The 24039-nt window shown below is 47.4% G+C and overlaps 7 protein-coding genes across 7 annotated transcripts; 3 read left to right on the top strand and 4 right to left on the bottom strand.

Annotated features, from left to right (window-relative positions):
• Window positions 1-1965: 1965 nt before the first annotated feature.
• AO090003001194 (Hpt domain-containing protein) lies at window positions 1966-2446 on the top strand (the record flags this gene model as incomplete). The annotated part of the gene is made up of 2 exons (XM_001820226.3): window positions 1966-2108; window positions 2167-2446. 2 exons carry the CDS (start codon window positions 1966-1968, stop codon window positions 2444-2446), a joined length of 423 nt encoding a protein of 140 aa, XP_001820278.3.
• Window positions 2447-5711: 3265 nt separating this feature from the next.
• On the top strand, window positions 5712-6326 carry AO090003001192 (uncharacterized protein; the record flags this gene model as incomplete). Its single annotated transcript, XM_001820225.3, has 3 exons — window positions 5712-5813; window positions 5896-6196; window positions 6250-6326. The coding sequence occupies 3 exons, from the start codon at window positions 5712-5714 to the stop codon at window positions 6324-6326; spliced, it is 480 nt and encodes a 159-aa protein (XP_001820277.3).
• Window positions 6327-6376: 50 nt separating this feature from the next.
• Window positions 6377-7917, bottom strand: AO090003001191 (uncharacterized protein; the record flags this gene model as incomplete). Its single annotated transcript, XM_023235214.1, has 3 exons — window positions 6377-7383; window positions 7433-7513; window positions 7572-7917. The coding sequence occupies 3 exons, from the start codon at window positions 7915-7917 to the stop codon at window positions 6377-6379; spliced, it is 1434 nt and encodes a 477-aa protein (XP_023090253.1).
• A 1667-nt stretch (window positions 7918-9584) lies between these two features.
• Window positions 9585-10329, bottom strand: AO090003001189 (uncharacterized protein; the record flags this gene model as incomplete). Its single annotated transcript, XM_001820223.3, has 2 exons — window positions 9585-9997; window positions 10305-10329. 2 exons carry the CDS (start codon window positions 10327-10329, stop codon window positions 9585-9587), a joined length of 438 nt encoding a protein of 145 aa, XP_001820275.1.
• Window positions 10330-11737: 1408 nt separating this feature from the next.
• Window positions 11738-14645, bottom strand: AO090003001188 (CAAX farnesyltransferase subunit beta RAM1; the record flags this gene model as incomplete). The annotated part of the gene is made up of 8 exons (XM_023235213.1): window positions 11738-11813; window positions 12903-13154; window positions 13217-13390; window positions 13548-13665; window positions 13718-13845; window positions 13902-13976; window positions 14032-14187; window positions 14308-14645. 8 exons carry the CDS (start codon window positions 14643-14645, stop codon window positions 11738-11740), a joined length of 1317 nt encoding a protein of 438 aa, XP_023090252.1.
• A 3555-nt stretch (window positions 14646-18200) lies between these two features.
• Window positions 18201-20661, top strand: AO090003001186 (Zn(II)2Cys6 transcription factor domain-containing protein; the record flags this gene model as incomplete). The annotated part of the gene is made up of 4 exons (XM_001820221.1): window positions 18201-19337; window positions 19402-20253; window positions 20308-20506; window positions 20561-20661. The coding sequence occupies 4 exons, from the start codon at window positions 18201-18203 to the stop codon at window positions 20659-20661; spliced, it is 2289 nt and encodes a 762-aa protein (XP_001820273.1).
• Window positions 20662-21843: 1182 nt separating this feature from the next.
• AO090003001185 (uncharacterized protein) lies at window positions 21844-22695 on the bottom strand (the record flags this gene model as incomplete). Its single annotated transcript, XM_001820220.3, has 1 exon — window positions 21844-22695. The coding sequence occupies one exon, from the start codon at window positions 22693-22695 to the stop codon at window positions 21844-21846; it is 852 nt and encodes a 283-aa protein (XP_001820272.3).
• Between the last annotated feature and the right edge of the window lie 1344 nt (window positions 22696-24039).

Here is a 24039-nt window from a genome sequence, read left to right as displayed (position 1 = left end):
AGTGCCAGCCGAATTTATATCCCACCATCAAATCTTGCCGTTGAGTCAAGTTCAAGCCAATTTAACTAATAATAACCACCTTTCACTGTTTTCTCTTTTCTTCCTCTCATTTTCGTTCTGGAGTCCCGCACTTCTTTCTCCTCTGTGATTGATCACCATTAATTTCTATCGATGCTCATTCCCCACCAACCGCCGCTCTGCGCGCTTTCCAAACCCAAGGCCCCCATCGCTGCATCTCGGCGGCTATAATTGCTCAACATCCCGACTACTGCAATCTACTTGACCGGTGTCCAATGAAGTTGACCGCCTCTTGTTCAGACTGGTATCTGTCATTGTGATCATATCTTTGAGGGTTTCTTGTCAATTTCAAACCCCCTCTCGGTTCGTCCCATAAGGTTAGCCGATCTATTGAATCCTTACTCCGTACGTTCTTCTTATCCTGAACCTTGAGTTGCTTTTGCTTTGTCGGGTAATCTCCTAAATATTATCTTCCCAATCCACCATTGAAAGTGTTGACATTGGAGGGAACCACTATTTTGCTGTTCCCATTTAATGACAGAGGTCAATTATCGATCTCTATCGGTCTTACGAACCGTGACCTTTTCTTAACCCACACCCACTTTTGGTTCCCCTCCTTGCCTTTTTCTTCCCCTCCACTTTTTTTTGGTTCCTTTTTTTATTTTTATTTTTCTTCCCTTTTATTCCCAGCGCAACCAAAAGCAGAAAAGGAAAAGAAGAAAAATAAAATCAAATAAATCAAAAATTCCTTCGCAGGAACAGAAGGGGAAACTCCTTCACACAAACACACACACACCGAGCTTCCGTCATATTCTCAACGTCTTTGTTATAATTTTTTGATCCTCTTCTTTCCTCCATCCTCCAATTTGTTCTTGTCTACCAACTTGCTGGGCTAAATTTCAGCCACATATCTTCGCAACACAGTTTGATAATTAATACCCGTATATTTTCCGGTGTCAGCCTTGTTTCGCCCTATTTTCTTTTATTTTTCTGGTTGATTCTTGCTTGCATTATACCCAACGCCGTTCCATTGCAGTGTCCTCGAGGTAGGAAGATCCCCTTTTTTTTTTTTGTTTTAGTTCTGCTGATGACTACCCCTCCTTGTCCCTCCTGATCCAGACAACTGTTCCTCTACTCCTGTTCCATGTGGACCCTTCCTCCATCCACTTCCGCGCTGTGGCTGCTTGATATTGACTCGGCTTTCTCCCACATTGTTGTTCATTTTTACCATTTGAATCTTTCTATCCCTTTTGTCTGAACCCCTTCCAACCTGCTTTACTTGCTTGCAAAGTACGTTGGTACAAACCTAGATCCTTCATCCTATCCTTTTCGTCTTAGTACCTCATCCCCCCTCCACATCAACTCCCCTATCCTTCCCCGCCCTCTGGAGATTTGCCCTTGCCTAAACACACAACCAGTTCATACCCAGAGGTGAATCATCTCAAGTGTTGTTCAACCCCCCTCCCCCTTGTTACCTCTGTAAATCAGTGGTCCCTGTGACGTTCCTCCTCCCCGTGCTTCCCTCCCACGTAATGTCCCTATTGCGTAGGGCACTATCAGTCATGGAGTCCAGTTGCCATAACACTAGCATTGGTTTCGTGGATTGTCAACTGACACCGATTTGGACAAACAGATCGCTCTGTGTAATTTCAGTACTCGTGTGCTTGTTAAATTCTGGAACCGGACTTATTAACCGGGTAACTTGACGCCATCAGCACCGGTGTTAGACAGATTCGCCAGAAACTAGCTGTTCGGGTTGCAAGCTCAGACGAAGCGTGTGGAACAACAGAACTTAACCTTATTATATCCAACATGGCGCCCACTACTACCACCAAGACTCAGACTGTGCAGACACCTGTACGTGCCGTACCGTCCGCTTTGGGACCGTTGGATAATAGTGCTGACCTCGAGTAGCCCAAGACCGAGGGTCCTGCTACGCTTGACGACATGAAAGAACACATCGACAAGGCCACATTTGACCAGATCCTGGAGATGGACGACGACCCCGATGATAGGGACTTCAGCATGGGAATTGTCGTTGGCTTCTTTGAACAAGCTGAGGGCACCTTTAAGAAGATGGAAAAAGCTCTGTATGTACCCCAAATTCGCAGCCGATGGAATCCAGGACTGATCAAACTGCACTTGCAGAGAGAAGAAAGACCTCAAAGAGCTGTCTTCACTGGGACATTTCTTGAAAGGCTCGTCAGCTACTCTGGGACTGACTAAGGTCAAGGATGCATGTGAGGAGATCCAGAACTACGGTGCCGGGAAGGATAAGACGGGTACCAACCCCATAACGGAAGAGGATTCTCTGAAGAAGATTGACGAGAGCCTGGCGACGTGCCAGGCGGATTACAAAGTAGTAGAGAAATCCCTCCGCAAATTTTTCGGCGTCGAAAACGACAGCGAGAAGAACGTCGACAAGTAGTCCTCCGAAGCAAAGCTGAAAAGAAGTTGAAAGTGTGAGGATGATGATTGACTGGTATATACCACGTGATGTGACGACACACCTTTTTCACATCAAAACTGCATTCGATACCATAACGGAAAGAGAAAACAACGGAATTTTTTCTTTTTTTTAATTCCAGAAGCGCGTCTGATCATACCCTCGGGTTGTTTTCGTCCAATGCTTGCTCTCCTTAATCCCGTATGAATCAAGGATACTTTGACGACACATGAGGTAGATGATATGTTTTCTTATTTTTCCTTGCCCGGCCTTTTCCGAGGTTTTCTTGTCGTTATTTCCAGCTCTAGTCTAGAGGCTTGTTCATAAAATAGGGGAGATTTCTGTTGCCCTTTTGTCCAACCATTTTTTTTTATCGAACACACGGGGACAGGGCCAGAGCGTCGAGTCCCGTGGAGACAAATTCCCTTGACACCACATGTGGATGGTAGATTCTTTCTTTCTTATTCTTTTTTCTCTATTCTGTGTAAGTGGGCGTGTATTAGGGGTGTGACCGATGCCCAGGACAAGGCCGGCTGCAGATGTCATGCCCGACATGTTGTATGGAAAGAGGTACGACGAGTCGGCAGTTTTTCTTTCTGGTGGACATCGCTAGTGACACCAGATCTCTTTGTCATTTATGATCCGACGGTCATTCCCTCCTGAATGAAGTCTGACTTCTCTGACAGCATCATCAACCCCACGTCGCCATCGAACCAACCGCGCAAACGCAATTGTCTTGTCAGGACAACGCATTTACCCTATTGAGGAAGAGTCGATAAGACTTTCATGTCTTGATCTACTCCGTTTGTCTTGTGCTTCCATCTACAAACCAGGTATCAATGTCCGGCGAGACGTTCGGTCTGTTGCAATTTCCGGGGAAACTATCGCGGAGTGTCTTCCTGAGTCTGTAGTCGCATCTAGTTTCCGAAGTAATCGTCATGGACTGAATATATTCTATATAAGGTGTCGGGTTCATCCTGCAACCCCGGTGTCTTCCTTCTCAATACTTGTTGAATTGCGTACTATCACACAACTTGTCTACCCATTATAGCCACTATACGATGCGTGCAACATGGTAAGTGAAGAATGATATCCAACGCAGGGATGCGAAGTAACCATCGCGCGGGACCGGGACTTACTTCGGATACATTATTGTGAACTGGATGAATCACCTTTCTTTCTTCTCTCTCGCTCCTTTTTACTTTTTGTTTTGTTTGACCTTTTACTCTGTTTGTAAACTGAGACAATCACCTTCGACACCCAACCGCCTAAAAAGGTCCTAAAACCAACAATCCGGTCCAGTACCCGTTCCTTTTCATCTACACCCATCCCCCTTCGAGTAAAACCCTCCATTCTCAAAGCCAGTGTAACATCCCATCATCGAAGCACCGTACCACCCATCCATATTCCAAATCTCTGTATAAACAGAACCCCGGAATGTCACATCAAACACGGCGAGTGCCCTGAAGAACTTGACTCCAGATGGGAACACCGAGACTCCGAACGAGAATTGTGCAGGCCCATGTGTGGATGCTACTTTGTTTGTTTGTCTGTGTGACTTGGATGGTAGGTATGGATTTTTTGGTCTTAAGGTGGGTGGGTATACAGAAGTAACTTTTCGTACCTCGTTGTTTTTATGGGTACTTGTCGAGTGTGTCTGTGCGGGATAACTTGGAATTTATTGGGCTGGTTACACGGCTGCGGGAGATTCTTGGGTTCCTGATTCTCTTTCCTTTTCTTTCCTTTGGTGGTGGAATGTATGTATGTATACTTATGGATATGGATAGGATATACTATACAACTTCACATCAACAAGAGAGAGACAGAGAGAGAACATTGTATGTACTGTCATTGAAAGAAAAAAGAAAAGAAAAGACATACCCCACATATGCACGACTACAGACCATCAAACAGCCCCGTTTGACCCTCCTTGACTCAAAAGTAGTCGACTAGACCAGGTACGCTCCGTTTGATGTCATTTGCGTTTCACCCCAGACAAGGATTATCATACCAGGGGTAATTCAATAATTAGCTAACTAACCCAACCTAGCCTCTTCTCTTGTGACCCGGACAATAGACTACCTGTGAGCTTCGTCGAGGGTCGAGGCTTGTACATACTTGTTCACTGTCACTACTTACCTATCCTATCCTATTCAATCCTATGTTAGATATTCTGGTCTATAGTACGGAGTAGATCGGACTATTCAGTTCTAACCTAGACTAGACTAAACTAGACACAAATACCCATGACACAAACCAGAGGTTACTTATGTACATATATATGTGGTTAACCACTCCCCATGCATGTCATAACTAGTACTGTCGGTATCTTGACAATTGTTGAACGTACTTATTTCATACATGGTAGGTTATGTATGTATGTACAGAATAAACCGGGTACGTACATGTGTAGCTAGTCTAGTCTAGTCTAGTCTGTCCGGGCAACTTGAAGGATGGATGTACGTTCAATTCGCTTGAATACTCTCGGGATTCGATTCCCTACACAAGTACTCAAGTACTCATGTCACAAAATTTACGACAAGGACAAGTATCTACAACAGAAATAACTTACCCAAACCCATACATAACCCCAGGAAATACAGTCAAAACCAACCAACAGGATATTCATACAAACCCAACCGAACACCCCTGTCCAAACACCCGTTCCGTCCCGAGGACCCAAGTCCTAGTAAGTAAATGCTAGGTAATGTACATACTTGCTCACAGGGCCAGACACACACACATCCACATCCAAATACAAAATACAAAATACACACATCATACAAATCCATACCATACAATGTCGACTATCAAGTCGAGGGCAGGGTTGTTGTGCGACCTCGAGCTAGGATTTCGACATGTCTGATTTTTTTTGCTTTTTCTAAGCCCAGTCTGGGTAAAGGTCCAGTACCTAGCCTAGTGTATGTAGGTAGGTAGGTAGTGTAGGGAGTAGGTGCTGACTAGGGTGGAATGTATGGGATGTACGGAGGTACATACGTACATATGTACGTACTTTGTGTTCTTGGGGGGTTTCCGAGGGTTTAAGAAGGGCGTGGGTCTTTTGGGAATGTTGGGTGTCTTGACTTGTTCTTGTTCTTGTTCTTGGTTGTTGGTTTGGGTTGTGAGTTCTTCAATTGATTTGTTTATGCTCGGTTGGGTTTGATTATACTGTGAATGGTGATTGGGGTTCTTGGTTTACTCTTCCATTGTTTGGTTGTTAGCTATTACTGGGATGAGTGAAAGTGTCATGGCTCCTGTCGGACCTCGTGCCTCGAAGGAGGAGTTTATGCAGGCTCTGGCCTTGGATTCGCAGGATCCCCAGCATGAGCAGATTTACAGGGCTATGAGGGTATGTTCTGTCTATGGAATGTCATATTTACATCTACATCTATTGAATGCTGTATGGTACAATGGATGACTGACAGGAACAGGATGAAGCGATCATCGTTTACAATCGTCTTAACGAAGATACCTCGCATCTCCTCGATAGCGTAGCGAACGACCCGTCTACCCGGCCCCCCTTCTTCTGGCATCATATCCGTCCCGAGCGCCAACGGTGGGGGATCATTGAGATCGCGCAGAATGCTGGACCCTTGACTCGTCCTTTCTTCACTCGCGGCGCTACGGCCGGTGAGTACGGTCCGAATTGGGTGTCGGGGTGGTTGCTGTACAGTGTGTTCCGGTCGAGGGATGTTCGGAATAATCGCAATCGGCGAAAGGGGGACGATCAAGGTGTGTGAGATTGGTGTCTGGATATTGTGCTTTGATATATTAACGATTTGCAGGCCAAAGCTCGAAGACGAAGAAACAGGAAGAAGATGCGCCGCCGAAGAAGTATTATGATCCGGTGCGAAATGGGTAGACAAGGAGTACGGAGGGTAGGAAAGTTCTGGCATGCATGTAACACAACCCTTAATCATCGTCCTCGTTTTCTTTCGTCCGACTCGAGCCGTTCTTTTGGTTTCGCTCCTTTCTTAAAGCTTCCGTCACGCGTTCATCTCGCTCGTCTTTCTTTTCATCCCACACAACGTCGTATTCTGCTGCAATAGTTTTGATCTCTCTTCGCAATAAATTCCCTTCATCGATCAGTGACTCCCACTCATGGAGGTCCACCCCCTTCCTCTCATACAGCTTCTTCTGCCGCGCGCTAATCGTAAAGTCGAGCGCTGACTTATAGGATATTTCCCGGTTGTGGTAGAGGAACCATAAGTAGCCCCCCATCAGAGTTGACAAACTGACCAGATACGTCACCGGTTCCATCGTGTCCCAGCCCAGGTCCGTCTCGAACGTCAGTTTGTACACAAGGTACCACCACATGCCGAGAATACCGAGGCCTCCCACGGCCACACGCTGCGCTCCACGGTGTGCCAAGGCATCGCATTCGTGCTTGATCTCCGCGATGCTCTGAATCCTTCCGGAGATCTTCCGCAGCCGCATTCTTAAGAAATGTGTTCGCTGATCGAACGAAGGAACAGTAACCTGGATCTGGCGCACACCAGCCGGACCCCCTTCGATACTGACGATGAATTCTCGAGCCCGGGAGGCATCACGGACAAAGTCGCCGATCTCGGTGGACTGGGACCAGCGTACGAATCGTTCCTCCCTGTTGCTCTTGCCGGGTTCACCACGCCGGAGATAGCTGTATGTGTCATCCTCCTCGTCCGGTCGACGTCTCCGTTGCTTAGCTTCATGTCCTGCCCCGATTCCCCCTAATCGGTGTACCTCAGTGTCGGTCGTCTCATACATCGATTTCTTAGGCTTGACCGGGTTGTCGTCCATCTGAAGAGCAATAAAAGAGACAGCAGGCGCCCTTGGCTTAGCACCATCGATTGAAATTGGGGGAATCTCATCCTGAATGAGACGTTCGAGGTAGGATAACGGCTGTTGAGGATGTATCAGGATAGCTATCGGCTCAATGTCTTCAACAGTTAACTTTCCTGTTTCCTCGCCCTCAAAGGGATAACATACCATCATGTTTACTATTATGACTAGCAGTAGGTAACGGAATAAGAACCTTGAAGAGTCTCGACGGCGTCGTCAACAATTTCCCTGCAAACCGAACTAATCAGTGCCCCGAAGTAATTGCATCGAGAGGAAGCGCCCTCACCCTTCGACATTGCATTTGCAAGCTTCGACTGCGAGCCCTGCTCCCCATCTTCGCTCTCAGCACTCCGCTGCCGGTCTTTCTCTTTGATCTCAAGCCTCTCCAGCTCCTCCCTCGTCTCCCTCTTGTCCTCCTGGATGGCATCAAAATGCGCGAATCGCCGCACCTGCATCGACACAGGGAGCCCGAACCCTAAAGTCCCCTGACCCTGTCTCCCAGCCAAAACACCACAAGCAACGCGCGACTGACCTGCCACCGGCGAAATAGTATACCACCTCGATCCGTGCACGCCGATGGGTCGTTTCGCCAACGCCCCAAAGGCAGACACCCGACGCACAGCCGCCCTCATATTCGACAGACGGCCGTGTCCTCAAGAACCTAAAAATCGAGACCAAAAGACCATACAGACACAAAAGCCCCCTTAAACACTAGCGATTAGAATTGTACAATATGATAGAAGCATCTAACCCGAAGAACCAGCATCCAAAATCAAAGATAAGAGAAAAATCCCACCAAAAAAATCAGGGATTGTTTATATCATAGCACATCAGCACCGCCTCATCCCCACAATTAAACCATTAATTTAAAACTCCATGCCATCATGGCATCATAGCCTTCTTCTCCTTCGGCAGGAAAACGGGACTGTATACGTCATGGTGAGTCAGCAGGTTAAGCAATTGCAAGGGGGAGGGGCTTTACCGTTTTGGGGTTAGTGGGATATATCATGGATCCATGATTCGATTTCTATTTATGGGTAGGATGCGATGTATGTGTGTGTTTCAGGGATAATGGGGTTGTCGGTATTGTGTAGGCATGGTGACGATGGTGGTGTTGTCGTTACTTGGAGTTTGGTGAGGCCACGTTTGTGGGAACTTATGTATGTGTGTCTGGGGTTGCGGTGAGGGGGTGATTGTGGACTTGTTTTCGCTGCATGGTGGTGAGATCTGGGGATCTAGGAGTATTTTTTGGTTTGAATTGTTATTCGATAATTTGTTTTTGGGTGCTTTGCTTTTGGGAGTGGTTGTTGTGAGTTGTTGGGTGGTTGGTAGTGTTTATGTTTGGAGGAATATATAGCGGTTCTATATTTGTGTGCGATTGTTTTACAGAGTGGGAGTTCTTTTGGATGGCTACAAGGTCTTGTACTGGTGGTTCTTACCTGATGGGCCATATATTAAGTACATGTGTATGCCATAAGGTGAGAAAATACTTGGTGTTGAGTTGATTTGGGACCTTTGATTTCTCTTCAGTATCCAGGTGAGGTAGAGTCGTATGAATTGGCATACAGTTTCCAGACATTTGGAGGGTGTTAATTTAAGGGTATACTACTACGATTGATGGGGTGACAGTAAGTTGTATGTTTGATTTTCATAAATGTAAGTTAGAAGTGTTAATGCTGGCCTTTGGCCTTGAAAGCAACATTGTATATAGAACTACCAAGGCAAACCAACGAATACACTGTAGGACAACAGGCTTCGACTTTTACATTACTCGGCTTGCGCGATGCATAGCATGGTTGCAAAGTGACTTTTATGTAGGTGATTTAGAAAGGGAGGTTTAAACCCCAGGTCTAGATCTAGTCTTTGTCGTACAGACACTGTATAATAGTGGTTGTTGTACCTGAAATCGGGCGCACAAGTACACACATCACACATGGTAAAGGAGTTGGATGACTGGATTCATTCTCATATAGAACTAACAGGTGAAAAGAACCATTCCACCACTTGCACAAGTCAAAGAACGCTGGACAGCTCAATGCAGTAATGCACACTCAATCTTATATCCATACTCAGGGAGTTTGTAAGCCTGGTAGCACACTAGGGTATATCTGTCAAGGGGGCTGATTTTTTCGACTAAGATCACACACGCTTCAATTGAGAACAAGCACTTCGATCTATCTGGATATTCAAGTCATGTCATAAGTCATAAAGTCGTTAGAGTCCTCCACGTAAATCTTTTTTTCTTGCTTTGCACGCCGAGTACCGCTTGACCACAATATTGTGAGGAGGGCAGGGGAGACTACATTCCACGGCTGCTGAATGCGAGGGCCCTCGAGGGCACAGCGGGTCTGTCCTGAACGAATCGTCCTCCCTCGTAGCTTTCGGGACTGCTCCCTCCGCTTCTGCTTCCTCCACTGGTCGATGTATCGGTATCATCATAGCGGGCCTTTCGTCCAGTACCTATCGCCACAGGCATTCCCTGGACGATTCCTCCGTGGTCATGTCCAGCTGGATACATGCCATCGTTGACGGAGAAATTCCGACAGATGAGGTATGCTCGCATTGCTGCATTCTCTCGAGCCAGGGTTTCGTTTTGGTAAACAGTGTCCGTCTGGTATTCCCGATTGTTGACGCGAACAATGCAGGTATACCCGGTAGGACCTTCATAGGCCTCGAACTGGGGCTCCGGCCAGCGACGGCGTCGGCAGAGACCTGTACGCATGGTTATTGGACTTCGAACTTGACTTCAGTCGGGACCGCGACATTCGGAAGCCATCATGGCAATTTGCCGAGATGTTGACAAACCACGTAGCATGCAACCAAGTAAATCTATGGTCGATGCATGGGATAGTCATCCCCCCCTGAAGATTTTCTAGGGAGACAAAGAAAAAAAAAAAAAGGAGAATTAAGGGGAGAAGGTTCAAAAACCGCGATTGCCGCGATCAAACCAACCCCGGGAAAGGGATTTCTGAAATAGGAGGTGTAGAGTTGGGCACATTGCAACAAAGAGGCTACATACTCGCAAGGTATAAAACATAGTACATCGTGAAGACTGGCGGGCGTCCAATAGAAGGTATGGTACAGAGACGTATCGAATCAGTATTTGCTGCCCTGGATCTGTTGACACTGCACAAGATCCTGGCACACCCAAAGTATGGAAACAAGCCTATGCAAACGGCGCTTGTTGATGCCCAATGGCCACGTTCCTCATATGACACTTCAAGGGATTTGCTGTTTTGGAATAGCCAAGATCCCGTCACGAAAAGCGGATCAGTGGAGAGAGGCTTAGTATAGATCTGATCAATCTAGAGAAAGACACGAGAAACTGCAAACAAATCGAACTAGCATATGAGGGAAGACGGTAACATCCCACACAATGGTAGAAAGCAAGAAAGGAAATAGGAAAGAAGGGAAAGAAAGGCAGGCAAATATTATCATTCTAGCCAGGTATAATCAGTTCAAATAAACAGGCGGGGCCCATAAAGCAGTAGTCAATAACTTAGGGTCAACAGAGAGGCAAAAACAAAAAAGAGGGTCTAAGAAAGGGAAAAAAACTAAAAAAAAAAAAAGAAAAAGAAAAAAAAAATCCAACGGTCTATTAACCGGGTCAATTGAGGCATTCTCCACCAGATTGGAGTTCTGGCGCAGGTAACAGGTGAATTCTATGAGCCATTGCGGATCTAAAATGTCCTAGCTTTGTTCTTTTCGAATCGTTTCTTTCTGGAGATCGAAGATTGGGAAGCGTGGATTGAAACGTTGATGTGCTGGCATGGCTTTCCACCAGTGATCCAGTACTCGAAGACCCAAGACAACTCTGCTCCATATGCCACGGTGTAATTCGCCGCCGATCCAGGCGGCTAAGATTGACATGTTGCTCAGGATAAGAAATTCCGGTCAAATCGTCATTTCGGTCTACCATTCTTCCTGCAGAACCAGTGCCGTTGCTCTGGGCAAGGGTTAGATTTAGTAAATCCTTTTTCTTTTTTTTCCTTTCTTTTTTTTCTTGTTACCCTCCTTCTCTTCTTTACTAGTCCGGGTGAGAAAATTCTAGAACCCCGCATTATAGACGAAATCTAGAAATGATTCCCGTCGTTCCAGAATCAGCAAGCATAAGATCAGAGAAAAAATATATATCTTAATTGAAAAAGAGGCGGCGTTGTGGAAGGCCACTAATGCATACAATGATGAATCCCAACAAGAGAGGGGTTCATGTCGCGCAGATGAATCCTGGTTGTAATCTTAAAAATTCAGTGATTATGGAAGGCTATCATAATTCACTGGATGCCGTCTTTGCGGGTGAGAGGAGAGGGGGGGGGGGGGGGGGAAGAAGAAAAAGAAATAAAAAGAAAACAAAAAGAGTGCCACTTTTAGTCAAGAAATAGTATTAGCCACGATGGACCCGGCCACAACTGTTTGCTCAGGCCAATGCTGAGTGAGGGACGATCACGATCATCATCGACTCGGTAAGTGATCCGAAAACGTCTCCTGTGTGAATTGACCGCCTCCTCGGAAATATTCGACGTCTATCCTGTGATCATTCAGCACTTGAAAGGACGAAGATAGATAGATTATTTTCATCAACAGCGAGCGGCGGCTCCCACAAATTCACGGGCATCGTCATAAAATCCCCGGTTTGGACGATCATCAGCCGTGTGGGAAAACAAAATTGGTTCTGGATTTGCACCGGTGGATCTTCGATCATATCCATTGGACGAGCCATTCCGTGGTTGGCAGACAGGCATCGGATGCAATGATGAGTTGGCAGTCTGGTCGTTTGGCGCGGCGGGGAATCCATGTCACCTTTACACGAGACGAAGAGAGAAGTATAACCGCCATCCTGCAGAGTAGTAGTAGTCAGTAAGTAAGTAATAATGATCCTTCAATTGTCCAATTCAATTGCCATTTGCACCACTGTTGATCCCTATCCCCTACCCTCGACTGACAGACTGCAGTCTGTGCAGTGCATTGTGTGAGTCTGCCTTCTTTTCCCCTCGCAGAAAGTAACGGGGGTAGAACAAAGTTTGGAATTTAACCTTCGTTCTTTCTTTCTCTTTGTATTGGTAGGTGGGGGTTTTTGGAAGTAACGTTAAAGAATACAAGACATAGTGGGCACTTTGGGACGAAGTTCAATGTCACGACGGAAGGCCTATGGTTGACTGTACCAGTGATGAGAAAAAAGATTGTTAAAGGGAATTTCTTTCGAACAAATGCTTCCGGACCATCGAGTCCGCCACCTGGATAATCAAGATACAGGGCAACCGTTGACTCAGTCATACACGGGGAATTCAAGTTCTGCAGGAAATCATTCCACTTCATGCAGTGTCCCAACAGCCGGTACCACCAATGTCCCGTGATTTCTTCCCTACTTACCTACAAATTCCATCCCTTACGTCTTGTTCATTTGCAAACACAGCTCATTAATCCTCGAGCTTACTGGATGACGCGTTCTCCGGTGAACGTATGACATGGGGGTCGTGAGCAAGAGCAATTATGGTGTTGCATTTTTACTGTACAAATAATAGCAATCTGCTTTATAGATCATTTCTCATCTTTAGTGCACTCCACACTCGTTAATTTGCCCAGAGTCAACTAAACCTCAAGCGGTGCATTTTCGTACCAGATACGCATATTCTCGGCAGCCTGATGGGGAATGACATATAGTGGGTGGAGCGCTGCGAGCCGATCCTTCTCATCGAATACACTCAAGTCTGATCCTTGATTGTCTGAGCTGGTGACAGGAAGGGATTTCCAGGAAAATGCAGAGGAGAAGTCCCCCCTGGAGCTTGCGCTAGCATCGGTATGGTAGTGGTGATATTGGGTCGTGCTCAGTCCAGTGAGAGTATAGCAGGTGTGGTACGAATCTGGATGTCTATGTTTGACAGTTAGCTTTCATACATTGCGCTGCAACAGATCTATATGGAATGGCCATACTTTCCGGGCTTGTCACGAAGCCCTCCATGCTTTCCCTGACAGCAAGCAAGGATGTATCTTGTCAGGCCTTCACGGCTATAGAGGTTGCCAGTTGAGGTCTGCTTAGGAGCTGTAGCTGGTTGGGTGCCGTTAATTGCGGATTGAATCAGTGGCCAACAACCCCCGACCCAAAAGCTGTAACATCCATCCACCAACTTGTTGGTCCGTCCAGCGAACCCTCCTTCAGGAGCGTACTGTCGAGCAGAAAGCCATGATAGGAGCATTGGTACATCCACGCATCTAACATTCTCAGCGAAAAGTGGGGGAGTAGCAAGCTTATGCAGCTACTTACCTGGAAATGGTCGCTTCGGGCTCGCCTAGAATGCATAGGCACGCCAAAGCGCAAAAGGCGTAGGCGCCATGCGCCTCCGACCCGGGATTACCGGAGATGCCACCTTCGAATGTCTGGCCTATGGCCTATGAGCACTCCCGTCAACTAGACTAAACTAAGATACCACTTACATCTTGATAGATAATCTGACAGGCCACTCGTGAACGTTTCGAACCCATGCTTCCGAGCTTCAGCATCGGGTGGCAAGGTAAGTGGCAGGTCAAGGAGCGATAAGAGCACCATCGCGCAATAAGCGCCTCTGGTATGACACTCCGTTAAATCGAGTAGTAGGACGATAGATAGGAGAGCTATTACCTCACATCTTCTTCCCCACCCTCGGAGACTCTAAAGCCACCGTCGGGCTGCTTCAGCCTTCCGAGCCATCTCCACCTGGTCCCAGGTTAACGATGCACAGATCTTCAACGGTGGCAGCTATACAACTCACATTGCCTTTCGATCGATCAATTGGAAAGCCTCTTCGCCACCAACCATGGCGAGTGATAGCACAGCAGCATACGTGGGTGCGCAGTGGGACAATTGGCCATGCCCTCCTCCAAATCCACCAGTGGGGTTCTGCATAGGTCTAAACGACGTAATTACCCTAGGAAGGAATGAATTTAGACATTGAGTTACTGAAAACAGTAATCGAGAATCATAGGCAGAGCACACTCCCCAACGATTCTACAACAGTGCAGGTCAAGGCAGCCAGGCGCTTGCTTACCGTTCACGGAACTGACTGATATCTTCACCTAGTAGGGCTAAGCCAGCTAAAGCCCAGTAAACCATCCAGGGACGACTGGCATCAAGGGCCACAAAGCTCCCCGGATAGTCCTCTAGCGAGTCATACAGATAGGCAATATGATCATCACGGTTAAGTGCTGGCACCCCAAACTGGTTGAACGGTCCCTTTTGACTGCTATGGATACCTTTTAGGAATGGTAGGCATTTGTTTACTGTTTCTTCTTGAAGATTGGTTGTCTCGGTAGTGAGAGCGTCTTGGATGATCGGCAGCTCCTTGAACAGCGCTGGCACCGCAGGATGTACTTGAGTTTCGCTCATTTTGCTCTGTTGCTTAGGCAGTGTATGATCCTGCGAAAGAGTTGTCGATGACGGACGGCTTCCTGCCGGTTGATTGGGCGTGATGCTTGACTTTCCCGCCGATATTTGACTGGTCGAAGCGAAACGAACTTTTCGACGCTGCTTTCCTGTCGCTGAAGTGACAGGCATGAAATCTTCCGAGGAAGCTTAGATCTGTATATAATCTTGTGAACAAAGGGAGCTAATGTCGATGACAATAGTAATCAAGTAAGCGATCTCACTGCTATTGTTCTGTTATTGGCAATGGAGAAAGCGCATTCATTGTTCTTTTTTTCCCACTGGAGCGGGTGGGTCATCCCCCTCACTATGGTAGACACCTTTTGCCCTCTGTGCAAGTTTTAACTATTATTGTACTCTTCATTCACCACCCTCATATCCATTTCTAGGAATTCAATGACAGAATGTTGCTAGTATGACTGTTGCATTGTTCCGGGTTCTATTATCTTAAATTATTCTTTTTTAGGGAGTAGTACCAGGAATGTCAATGCCAAACCGAAGATCCATATTTTTCAGGCCTGGCTGTACTCCGTACTGTCCTTACCGTCATAACCTTCCACGTTTCCGTCAAAGGACCCGTGGTCCCGTGACTAGCATTCCTTTTTCCTAAGGCTCCCACCAAAAGCAAAGTCGGAAAGGATCAGCCGGTGGGCACGGGGTGAAGGATTCAACCCAATAACCATCTCGCAACCTAGCCAGATGGGTACCTAATCCGGTATTTGCGCTATGAAAGCCCTTGTTGGACTAATAGAGGTAGTCCAGTTCTTAATCCTAACTAGTTGTTGATCAACTAACTTTAGGCGTCGGATGAGGGGCTGTCGGCTAAGTCCATCGCCTCTCAAGACACTGTTTTGCAGCGTACAATGCTTACAAAAAATGGAAGACGATCTGATATCACGAGTGAGATGCTACCGTGACTGATCGATAGGATCCTTGTATCTCGACAGCTAATAATCGTGAGCGAACATGGTCTGCATATATCTCATCAGGATTCAAGGTTAGTCAAGGGCGGCACTACCTAATGCCTATTCCTGGTACGAAGTATACCAGGATGATTCGCGCACACAGACCACCACGTACGGCTACGTTCCCACCAAGGGCGGCGCTGATCAATCAGTATTAGACACAGCCACTTAAGCGCCAATCTTGTCAACAAAGATATCCGCCATTTGGAACTTAAGTAGTTACCTATTATGGAGCTACCCATTGGATGTGTTATTGCATGCGGCGGATGGCGTGGCAAGCTGCGAGTCAGAACCCAAGCGAGCCGAAACGATTTCTTCGTCGTAGGCAAAATGGATCGAGTTAGTTGATGGGCTTCCTCAATGTGGAGCCCACGGGCCTCCGAAAGCTGAATTTCAGATGCAAAACGGTTTCTTACGCCCTAGCCACCTTGCAAGAACCCTGGAAAAATAGAGCTAAGAGCAACCTTGTCTGCTTCTGTCTCTTTTTTGGGTCTGGCGGACAATGTGGCCACGATTGACTTTTCTCATCGCTCCCAACTTCAGGGATTTGCTCGAGCGCCGATTTTGATCTATCATCTTCGTCTTCAAACCCCATCAGTATTGCTGGCACTCATGCTGTCATGGATCGGCCCTCGGCTGTTTACCGCTTGAGGGTCGAGAACCAACATAAACTCAAATATTCGAGGTGAAACACGTAGCATCCAGAGGAGATATAGGTAATTGTTCCGACGAGCGAGCGTAAGAAGTGAACTTTTCCACATGATGGGACTTGTTGAGGAAGAAAAAGAAACCAAGGCAAACAATCAAGAGAAAACAAAAACATTCAACCGAAGACAACCAGTCAGCAAGCAGGTATCATTATCAGCATCTCATCGTCAATTATCTCATCTTCATTGCGGAAGTGCCAAGTGAAGAACTAGTCCAAAATGATTTTCTTTCCCGCGCCTAGAACAGCCCTGTATGGTAAACCAGGTAATACTGGGTTGAAGCTACTGCAGCGTCAGCCGCCCTGTCGTCAACATGTGTGCGTCAGTGATTGAACGTTGACGGAGGCGAGGCTATAATTGGCAGTGAATATTGACTGATTCGTCCGAGCAAAGGCTGCCAGTCTGGACACGCATCCATACAGAGAGCACATTCTGCTACAAGGTAATCTATCTTAGGAAGGTAGAGAGCAGGAGGTCCTCAATTACCATACCGTGCGTACGAGTATGGTCAGCGGGGTCTTTCCGAGCCCCAACACTATTGCCACGGCCTACTGGATCGGAGCCAACTACCAATGGGTAGGAGGAGCCCGTCAAATAATAACGATCTTGATGGTTTCCACTGATCTTCTTTCCCGAATGTGCACCCATGTGTCTTTGACGGAGGAAACCGTGGCTGTACCGTGGGACTCGGGTAAACGGGACCAGCCTCTCTTTACTATCATGCTTGTTGTCAGCACGAGAACATCTAACCGTGCTGACAAGAAGTCAGAAAAGGGTAGAAAAATGCAAGGTGAGTGACTGACATTTGTGTCAATGTCAATGGCTGCTCACTAAGACATATGATGAAGGAGCGCATGCTACTGCTGCATTGAAGGTATGTACTCCCTGATGTACATACTTTTGAAACGTAATATACCTGCTTGCTCTGTACAGTAAAGAATAGACCTCCATTAGGAAACGCCACGCTAAGCACGGTAGGGAAATCGGATGCATGTGTGTCTTCCACTAGCGTATCTATAACCCTAACAATTGGCGATCCGACAGAGAAAAGGGAATATCATGAGACTCGTCAATCGAGGAATGTGTCGAAGGTTCCGAGTACGTAGTGTATTTACTCAACCATTACCATACAGGGCAGTGGGGAGAAACTAGTCCACACTCAACTGAAGTTTGAACTAGTTTGATGCAGATATTACCCTAGAAGCATGTCGACCACTCGTGAAAGTTATGGTTAAATGGGTTGAGTAATTTGTTGCCACTCTAACGGAGCCGTTACCAGACGAGACAGAAAACCAGAAAAATATACCGAGTACAGTACCTCGAGGCAGTAGGTAGAAAGTGTGTGTGTGTCTGTGTGAGTGAGTGAGAGAGAGAGCGGAGAAATAATAAATTACAAGCGGCGTGGCATTTAATCATGGTCACGGTAGCATGATTCCCGTTCCTCTTTCCCCCCCAGACAAGCCAGTGGGAAGGCATGACGGGACGGCGGATGACCCAACCTCCCCACTCCGATAGCGATAACTCCATCCCAGGATCCCCTAGCGTATCTCCGGTCGACGCAACTCCCGCCTCACCGCTGCTTTGCTCCCCACCGCTTCATGCCCGCCATGGCCTCATCCTATCATCCTCTTCTCTTCTTTTCTTTCGTACCCCCGGATTCTGGGCTTTCTGCTCACCCGAAGCCCTTTGTCCTCAGGCTTCGCTGCTGCCGATTTCACTTCCAATCCTACCTCTTATTTGTTTTTTGTACCACCCGCCTGTCGTTTATTTTATTTTATTTTTTGATGAATTTTTCCCTTTCCTATTTCTTGTTCCCCTCCTCCCTTGGTACATAGTCAATTGACACGATGTCAAATGTCGATATTTCCAACGACGGCTTTATCGGCCTCGATTATGACTCGAGAAACTACCTCCAGCCTCAGTCATGGCCCGTGGCGGTGGACCACCAGGCTTCCCACCGAGCAGAAGGAGCGCGAGACATTTCTCCCTTGCAAACCAGCGGTCACGCATTTGAACAGTCGGTAGCTCAGGATCCCAATCTGATGGTCGACTGGCAATTCCAGCACATGCAACCCCACCTTCAGTACTCTCATGAGGAAGCCTCCTCCGCTCCTCAGTTCACGACCGCAAGCTATGGGATGCCCATCCACTCGTCCCCCATTGATTTAATCTCTGGTACACCCCAAGGACCCTTGAGTGGGAGTCTCTTAGACGGTCCATATCTGCCTCTGTCCGCGCCGGTTGACATGGTTCCTTTTCCTTATCAAGATCTGCAATCTGACTTAATGGCCTTTCCGTCCGATGGCCTGGCGCATGGCCTACCCGAGATCCCCTCATACGCCGCGCCGCAGAACGTAATAGACAGCAGCTCGCCAGCGGACACGTACTTGGAGGTCCGTTCGTTGACCAGTTCGAGCAGCGACAATGGCTGGAGCACTATTGAGCCGCGCCGCTCGCATGAGTACTTCCCCGACCAAGGCTTCTTCATCAATCCCACGCAGACATTGCATGACAGAAGCCTCTCGGAGTCATCCTACTCAACGTCATATGGCAGCTTTGTAGAGATTTCAAATCCAGTTAACTCGCCCAGCTCGGACACCAACTTTGACGCCGCCTTCAATAACACAATGACCCGACGCGTGTCATTCGACCATACCTCGCATGGCTCGCAGTCACCGACTGCGGTCAGTCCTGTGGCCATTGTGCGACCTATCCCTGTCCCCATGAAGAAGCCTTCATCGCCTACACGGTCCACTGGGTCATCCTCATCTACCTCTCCTCCTACGAGGAAGCCATCCCGCAAGAGCCCTATAGCTGCTAAGACTGCAGAGACAAAGGTTCGGAAGCAGTCGCAAAATGGAAAGCCAGAGACCGAGAAGCGTGTTGGAAAACGGAAGGGTCCGCTCAAGCCAGATCAGCGGAAACAGGCCAGCGAGATCCGCAAGTTGAGAGCGTGTCTCCGTTGCAAGTTCTTGAAGAAAACTGTGAGTAGTCCGTCCAATCACTGATAAGGCGAGCCGTGAGACAGTTGACTGACCGCCAAGATAGTGCGACAAAGGCGAACCCTGTGCTGGCTGTCAACCATCGCACGCTCGGTTATGGCAGGTGCCATGCACCCGCATTGACATTAAGGAGATTGGCTACTTCATGAAGGATTGGAAAGCTGACTACGAGCGTCATATCTCTCTTGGGTTCTCAGTAGGCAATATCAAAGGGTTCTCAGAGCATGAGAGGACTCTCTTCATCACCCATGGCTATGGTCAAATTCTTCCCATCAATGCTCGCGAGGTTTATGTGCACAACGATCAGTGCTTTAATGTCGACTGGGTAGAGACGTACAACCGAGGACCGACGAAGTACGAGGTGGAAACCGCTAAGCTTTCTGCTGGAATGGAAGGGATTTCACACGCTATGTTATCCGATTATCTCGATCGCCATATCGATGGAAACGGCACTTTCGAGAAATTCGTTGATGACTACTTTGAAGGCACTCCGTTCCTGACACAAATGCTGAAAACCGCGTTCCGGTTCTATTACCGCACAAAAATGCCGGTGATCCGCAAGGCCTTGAAGCTTATCGTTGCCTACAATCTGACGCTCCACATTACGTTGGTCGAAGGCCTGGGCGAGGAAGATGGACTTCTTGGAAAGGTTGATGTAGAGGGTTCAAAGTTCAAGGGCAAGACATTGGCACCAGTAATGATCAACTTCCAAATCAAGTGTGCTATGGCAAACATGTGGCGTGAGTTGCAAAAGGATGTTCTGGAAGAGCTCTCGAGCCTGTATTCCAGCGTATACAGCGGGGAGAAGCTTAAGAACTGGCCAACAATCTTCATCCTGGCGTCCATCCTTTTGGCCGTGTGGGAAGAGATGCAGTTCGACTGTCATTACCGCACTCGGGTATGTTGTCTTTGAGATAATATGAGATTTTACAGAGATGCTGACGGTTGCAAGGATCCTGCCGCTGTCGAGAAATTCTGCAACGATATGGAGACTACCCCCGTCGGAGTTATTGTTGGCTTGTTCCAAGCGATTTCGCAGAAACTTCCCGCATTCACCGAGTGGGAAACACAAAAGCACCACCACCTGCTACACTCGAACCCGGATGTCTGCAGCGCAATGACTGAGGTTCGCCAACATGTCACGCAATATGGTAAGAAAGTCGAATACCACGTAGCGTATTTGTCTTGGCTAACCTCCTGTCCAGAGAGCTATCTCCGTAGCCGCTCCAGTTCGAAATTTAACCCCAAGGACTTTGACTGTTTATCGAATAAGTTTGTTTCAAGACTTGTTGTCCGCGCCAACTAAACGATAAGTTATGAGAATGATGGTACATTGCGCTTGTTTTTCTCACGGCTTCTCAACGATGACGGCATCGGCACGGTATGAAACTATGAGATATGCCGGCATTCACGATTATGACTCGCATTAAAGCCATTAGCGACTACGATCGTTCTATTCATTCTTGTTTTCCGTCTCGGTCTTCTCTACGTATTTTTTTTTTTATTTCTTGTTTTTGCCAGTCTAGCCTAAAGCTCACGTGTTGTCTTTTGCGTCGTTTCAACTTATACACTCTTTTTGCTTCTAGTGGTGTACCTTTCTCGCACAGTATTATAAACAGCGATGATGAGGATCACGAATGTCATGATATTGTATGGTCACGAAATGTTTTCCAGCAGCAAACGATGAGCGCAACCGAGTTGCCGACGTATAGTGGAGGCTAGTTCCCGCTTCATGACGCTGCTTTTTTTGCATTTATGTGCCTGATTAGCGTATGTCTGTGTGTGCATGTGTGTTTCCGTTGATTTATCTTGATTACTGCTCTTATCATTCTGATCGTGTTATCTATTATGGGGATTGTATCTCAATATCGGAGTGTGGGAAGGGTTGTGTGGCATGAAGTTTCACTCTTATTGGTTTTCCTTTCCTGTTTTTAATCCAAATTAGTGTGATAGCACACTCCGCTGCCCTTGGTTGCCTTGAAGCCAGAGCCAAGTCACAGGGTAATAAATATCAATTCATATACAGACCAACTCGAACAGACCCTCAAAGTGAGACTCGTACAGAACTTACACCGTCTCGACATTTGCAACCCCAGCAACCAGTAGCAATAATGGGGTCAAAGTCACACTAACCCCGTAGAACAATGAGTTGGCCTCGTACCAGCCAATCTGTCCCCAGTGCTCCCTCGGACTCGGGCGAATTCGGCTACGGCAGCATACCGCCATGTGTCCTGTACGAAGTTTCGACTGCATTGGGCAATTTGTCCTAAATTTGGGTCTTCCTGTACTACTATTTTGAGAACGAGGCAACGAGGCTTTCCTCACCGTATACCATAGCCACGTTTACAGATATATTGGTTTACCATCTTGTTTTACTAGTCTTTACCGTTGAAGAGTCCCTAAATTTGGACTACGAGTCGGTGACTCCACAGTGGGTATGATGTGATATATTCAACCAAAACGAGGAATTGTATGGTTCGGTACCGATTCAATCATCCCATTGATTCAAATACCGCCAATAGAACGAACAACATCTACAATCAATGGTAAGGTGTTCATCATCAAGGGCAGACCGCACACGCTCCACTACCACCTCCACCCCGACATCCCCGAACGCCTGCTGGAACGACTTTCCATCCGGGGCTGATGCGTCTAATATCGCCTCCGAAAAGAACGTAGCCGACTGGATCGTAATGTTCTCTAGATTCGGTAACCCCCCAGATATCACCCAGTCGAGAACAATAGATAGCGTTAGCAGATCCGGTCTGCTCCGTTCTTTATACTCCCGGAAACGCAGACATCGGAGACTCCGAGGCAGGTGGCAATGTTTGCGGAGGTGTTCCTTCGTCTCGGGGCTCTGCGTGTAATGATCACCTCTTAGGACCTTCGGGTCGATGGTGAGTTGTTGGAGGCATTTGAAGTCCCGGAAGTCGAGGGCTGGGCAGTTTGTGCGTAGGTAGAAGTCTAGTTCGAGGTTCAGGAGTGAATGTGCTTGGGTTTTGAGGACGTCCACGATCCCGACTCGGTCTGTGAGGAAGAATTCCCATCGGGTCGTCCAGGGGGATCCCCTTAGGGTGAAGTTCTTGAGGGCTTTGGGGAACTGGAGCATCTCGCGGAGAGACTGTGGTGATACGTCGCAGCAGAGCAGGTTCAGGGTTTCTAGGGATGTTGGGTTGAACCAGGGTTTCTTGATGTAACTTAGTGTTTCTGAGCGCAGGTCCGAGATGATGGCTGCTACTATGCTCAGGTTTTGTAGCGTGGGGTGAAGCAGGACAGTCTCGCGCGAGGAAAAGTACCACATGTCGCCTGTTTCGTTTTCGATGGGTGTAAGGTCGTTCATGATTAGCTCGCCTTGAGATTGTTAGTCTGTGTATGTATAGAGTAAGGGGGGCACGGGGTAGCAGACATGTTGTTAAGGAAGGCAGAACGCCTGCCATCGCGTGGCTTGATTGCTGGAAGAGCCAGGACCATATCTCAGACAAAGCGTCGAGTCTTGGACGAGGCCCGAAATCCGGATCATCATAAGATCTACATATATCATATTCGAGGCCCTTGACAACAAGTTGTCTCAAGTTGATCAGACGGCCGATTGTCGGCACCAGGCTCTCCACGAGGATTGGATAGTACTCGTCCTCATTCGGAACATCTTCAACATAGTGATAATGGATCACCAGCTCTTGTATGTATTCTGCGCGGACCGCTTTACGGTCCATAGCGTAGGTGAAGCTTTCTCCGGCATGGTTGCCCAGATAGACAGACCGGTAGAGATAGGGCTCTACCAGTATTTGTAGCTGTCGGCATGTCCGCGCGAGATTCGCAAGTGAGGCTTGCGATGGGACCTCTTCTAGAATCCTTATCAGGATCTCCGTGGGCAGATGAAGCAGTTGTAAGGTTGATGCCATTGAATCTGCCCTTGGTGAGGGAATCGTCTTGACTCAGGTATCAATAAGCATTCACAGCTGTTGTGACAGCTGATTTTCGTTCCCGCGTGTTTTGTGTTCCGTAAATTCCTCCGTAATAGGTAGTTCATGCCATCGAGCTAGGTAGCATCTGCGCAAAATTAGTACATGTAGTAGTTTGCACAGCCTCATTTCTGTCGAGACGAAGTGGCCAATCATAATTCGTCTAAATAGCCCCCAAATTGATAGATTGAAGCCCACTGTACCGCTTCATCGATCCATATCTCGTCTTCACAGTTCCATGTAATACTGGCGCGGGGGACAATCAATCTTCTTTCTGAAGGTCAGTTCCAAAAGCTGACAGTAAGCTTATGTCACGGTAACATTGCTAACCAGGTTTGAAGATGGAGCCCTCCACCTCGAAGGAAAAGTCGTCGCACGGGTCCATGGCAATACCCATGGCAAATTACTTCGTCTCGCCCGTCTGCGTTAGGAATGCTAACCTACATAGTACAAGTAGGGAAGAAAACATCTCCACCATAACTAGGTTGGGATGGGCTATCCTGATATGTTATATTAAAAGGGTTGAACTACTACGTAATGCAATGTTTATTTATCAGAATGCTGCATAACGTTCCTATTTACCTTGAGAACTAGAAGATGCTATTGTAACGACGGAACTATATAGGTTTGACCAGGGCAATCTGAATCGTAGATTCAGATGTATGTGATCTTTTGTTCTTGTGGAATACAGAGACCTGGCTATATCTCTTACAGTTATACCA

The sequence above is a fragment of the Aspergillus oryzae genome, chromosome 2 (assembly GCF_000184455.2).
Source record: "Aspergillus oryzae RIB40 DNA, chromosome 2".
Taxonomy (NCBI): Eukaryota; Fungi; Ascomycota; class Eurotiomycetes; order Eurotiales; family Aspergillaceae; genus Aspergillus; species Aspergillus oryzae.
This window is presented reverse-complemented; position numbering and strand designations above follow the sequence as displayed.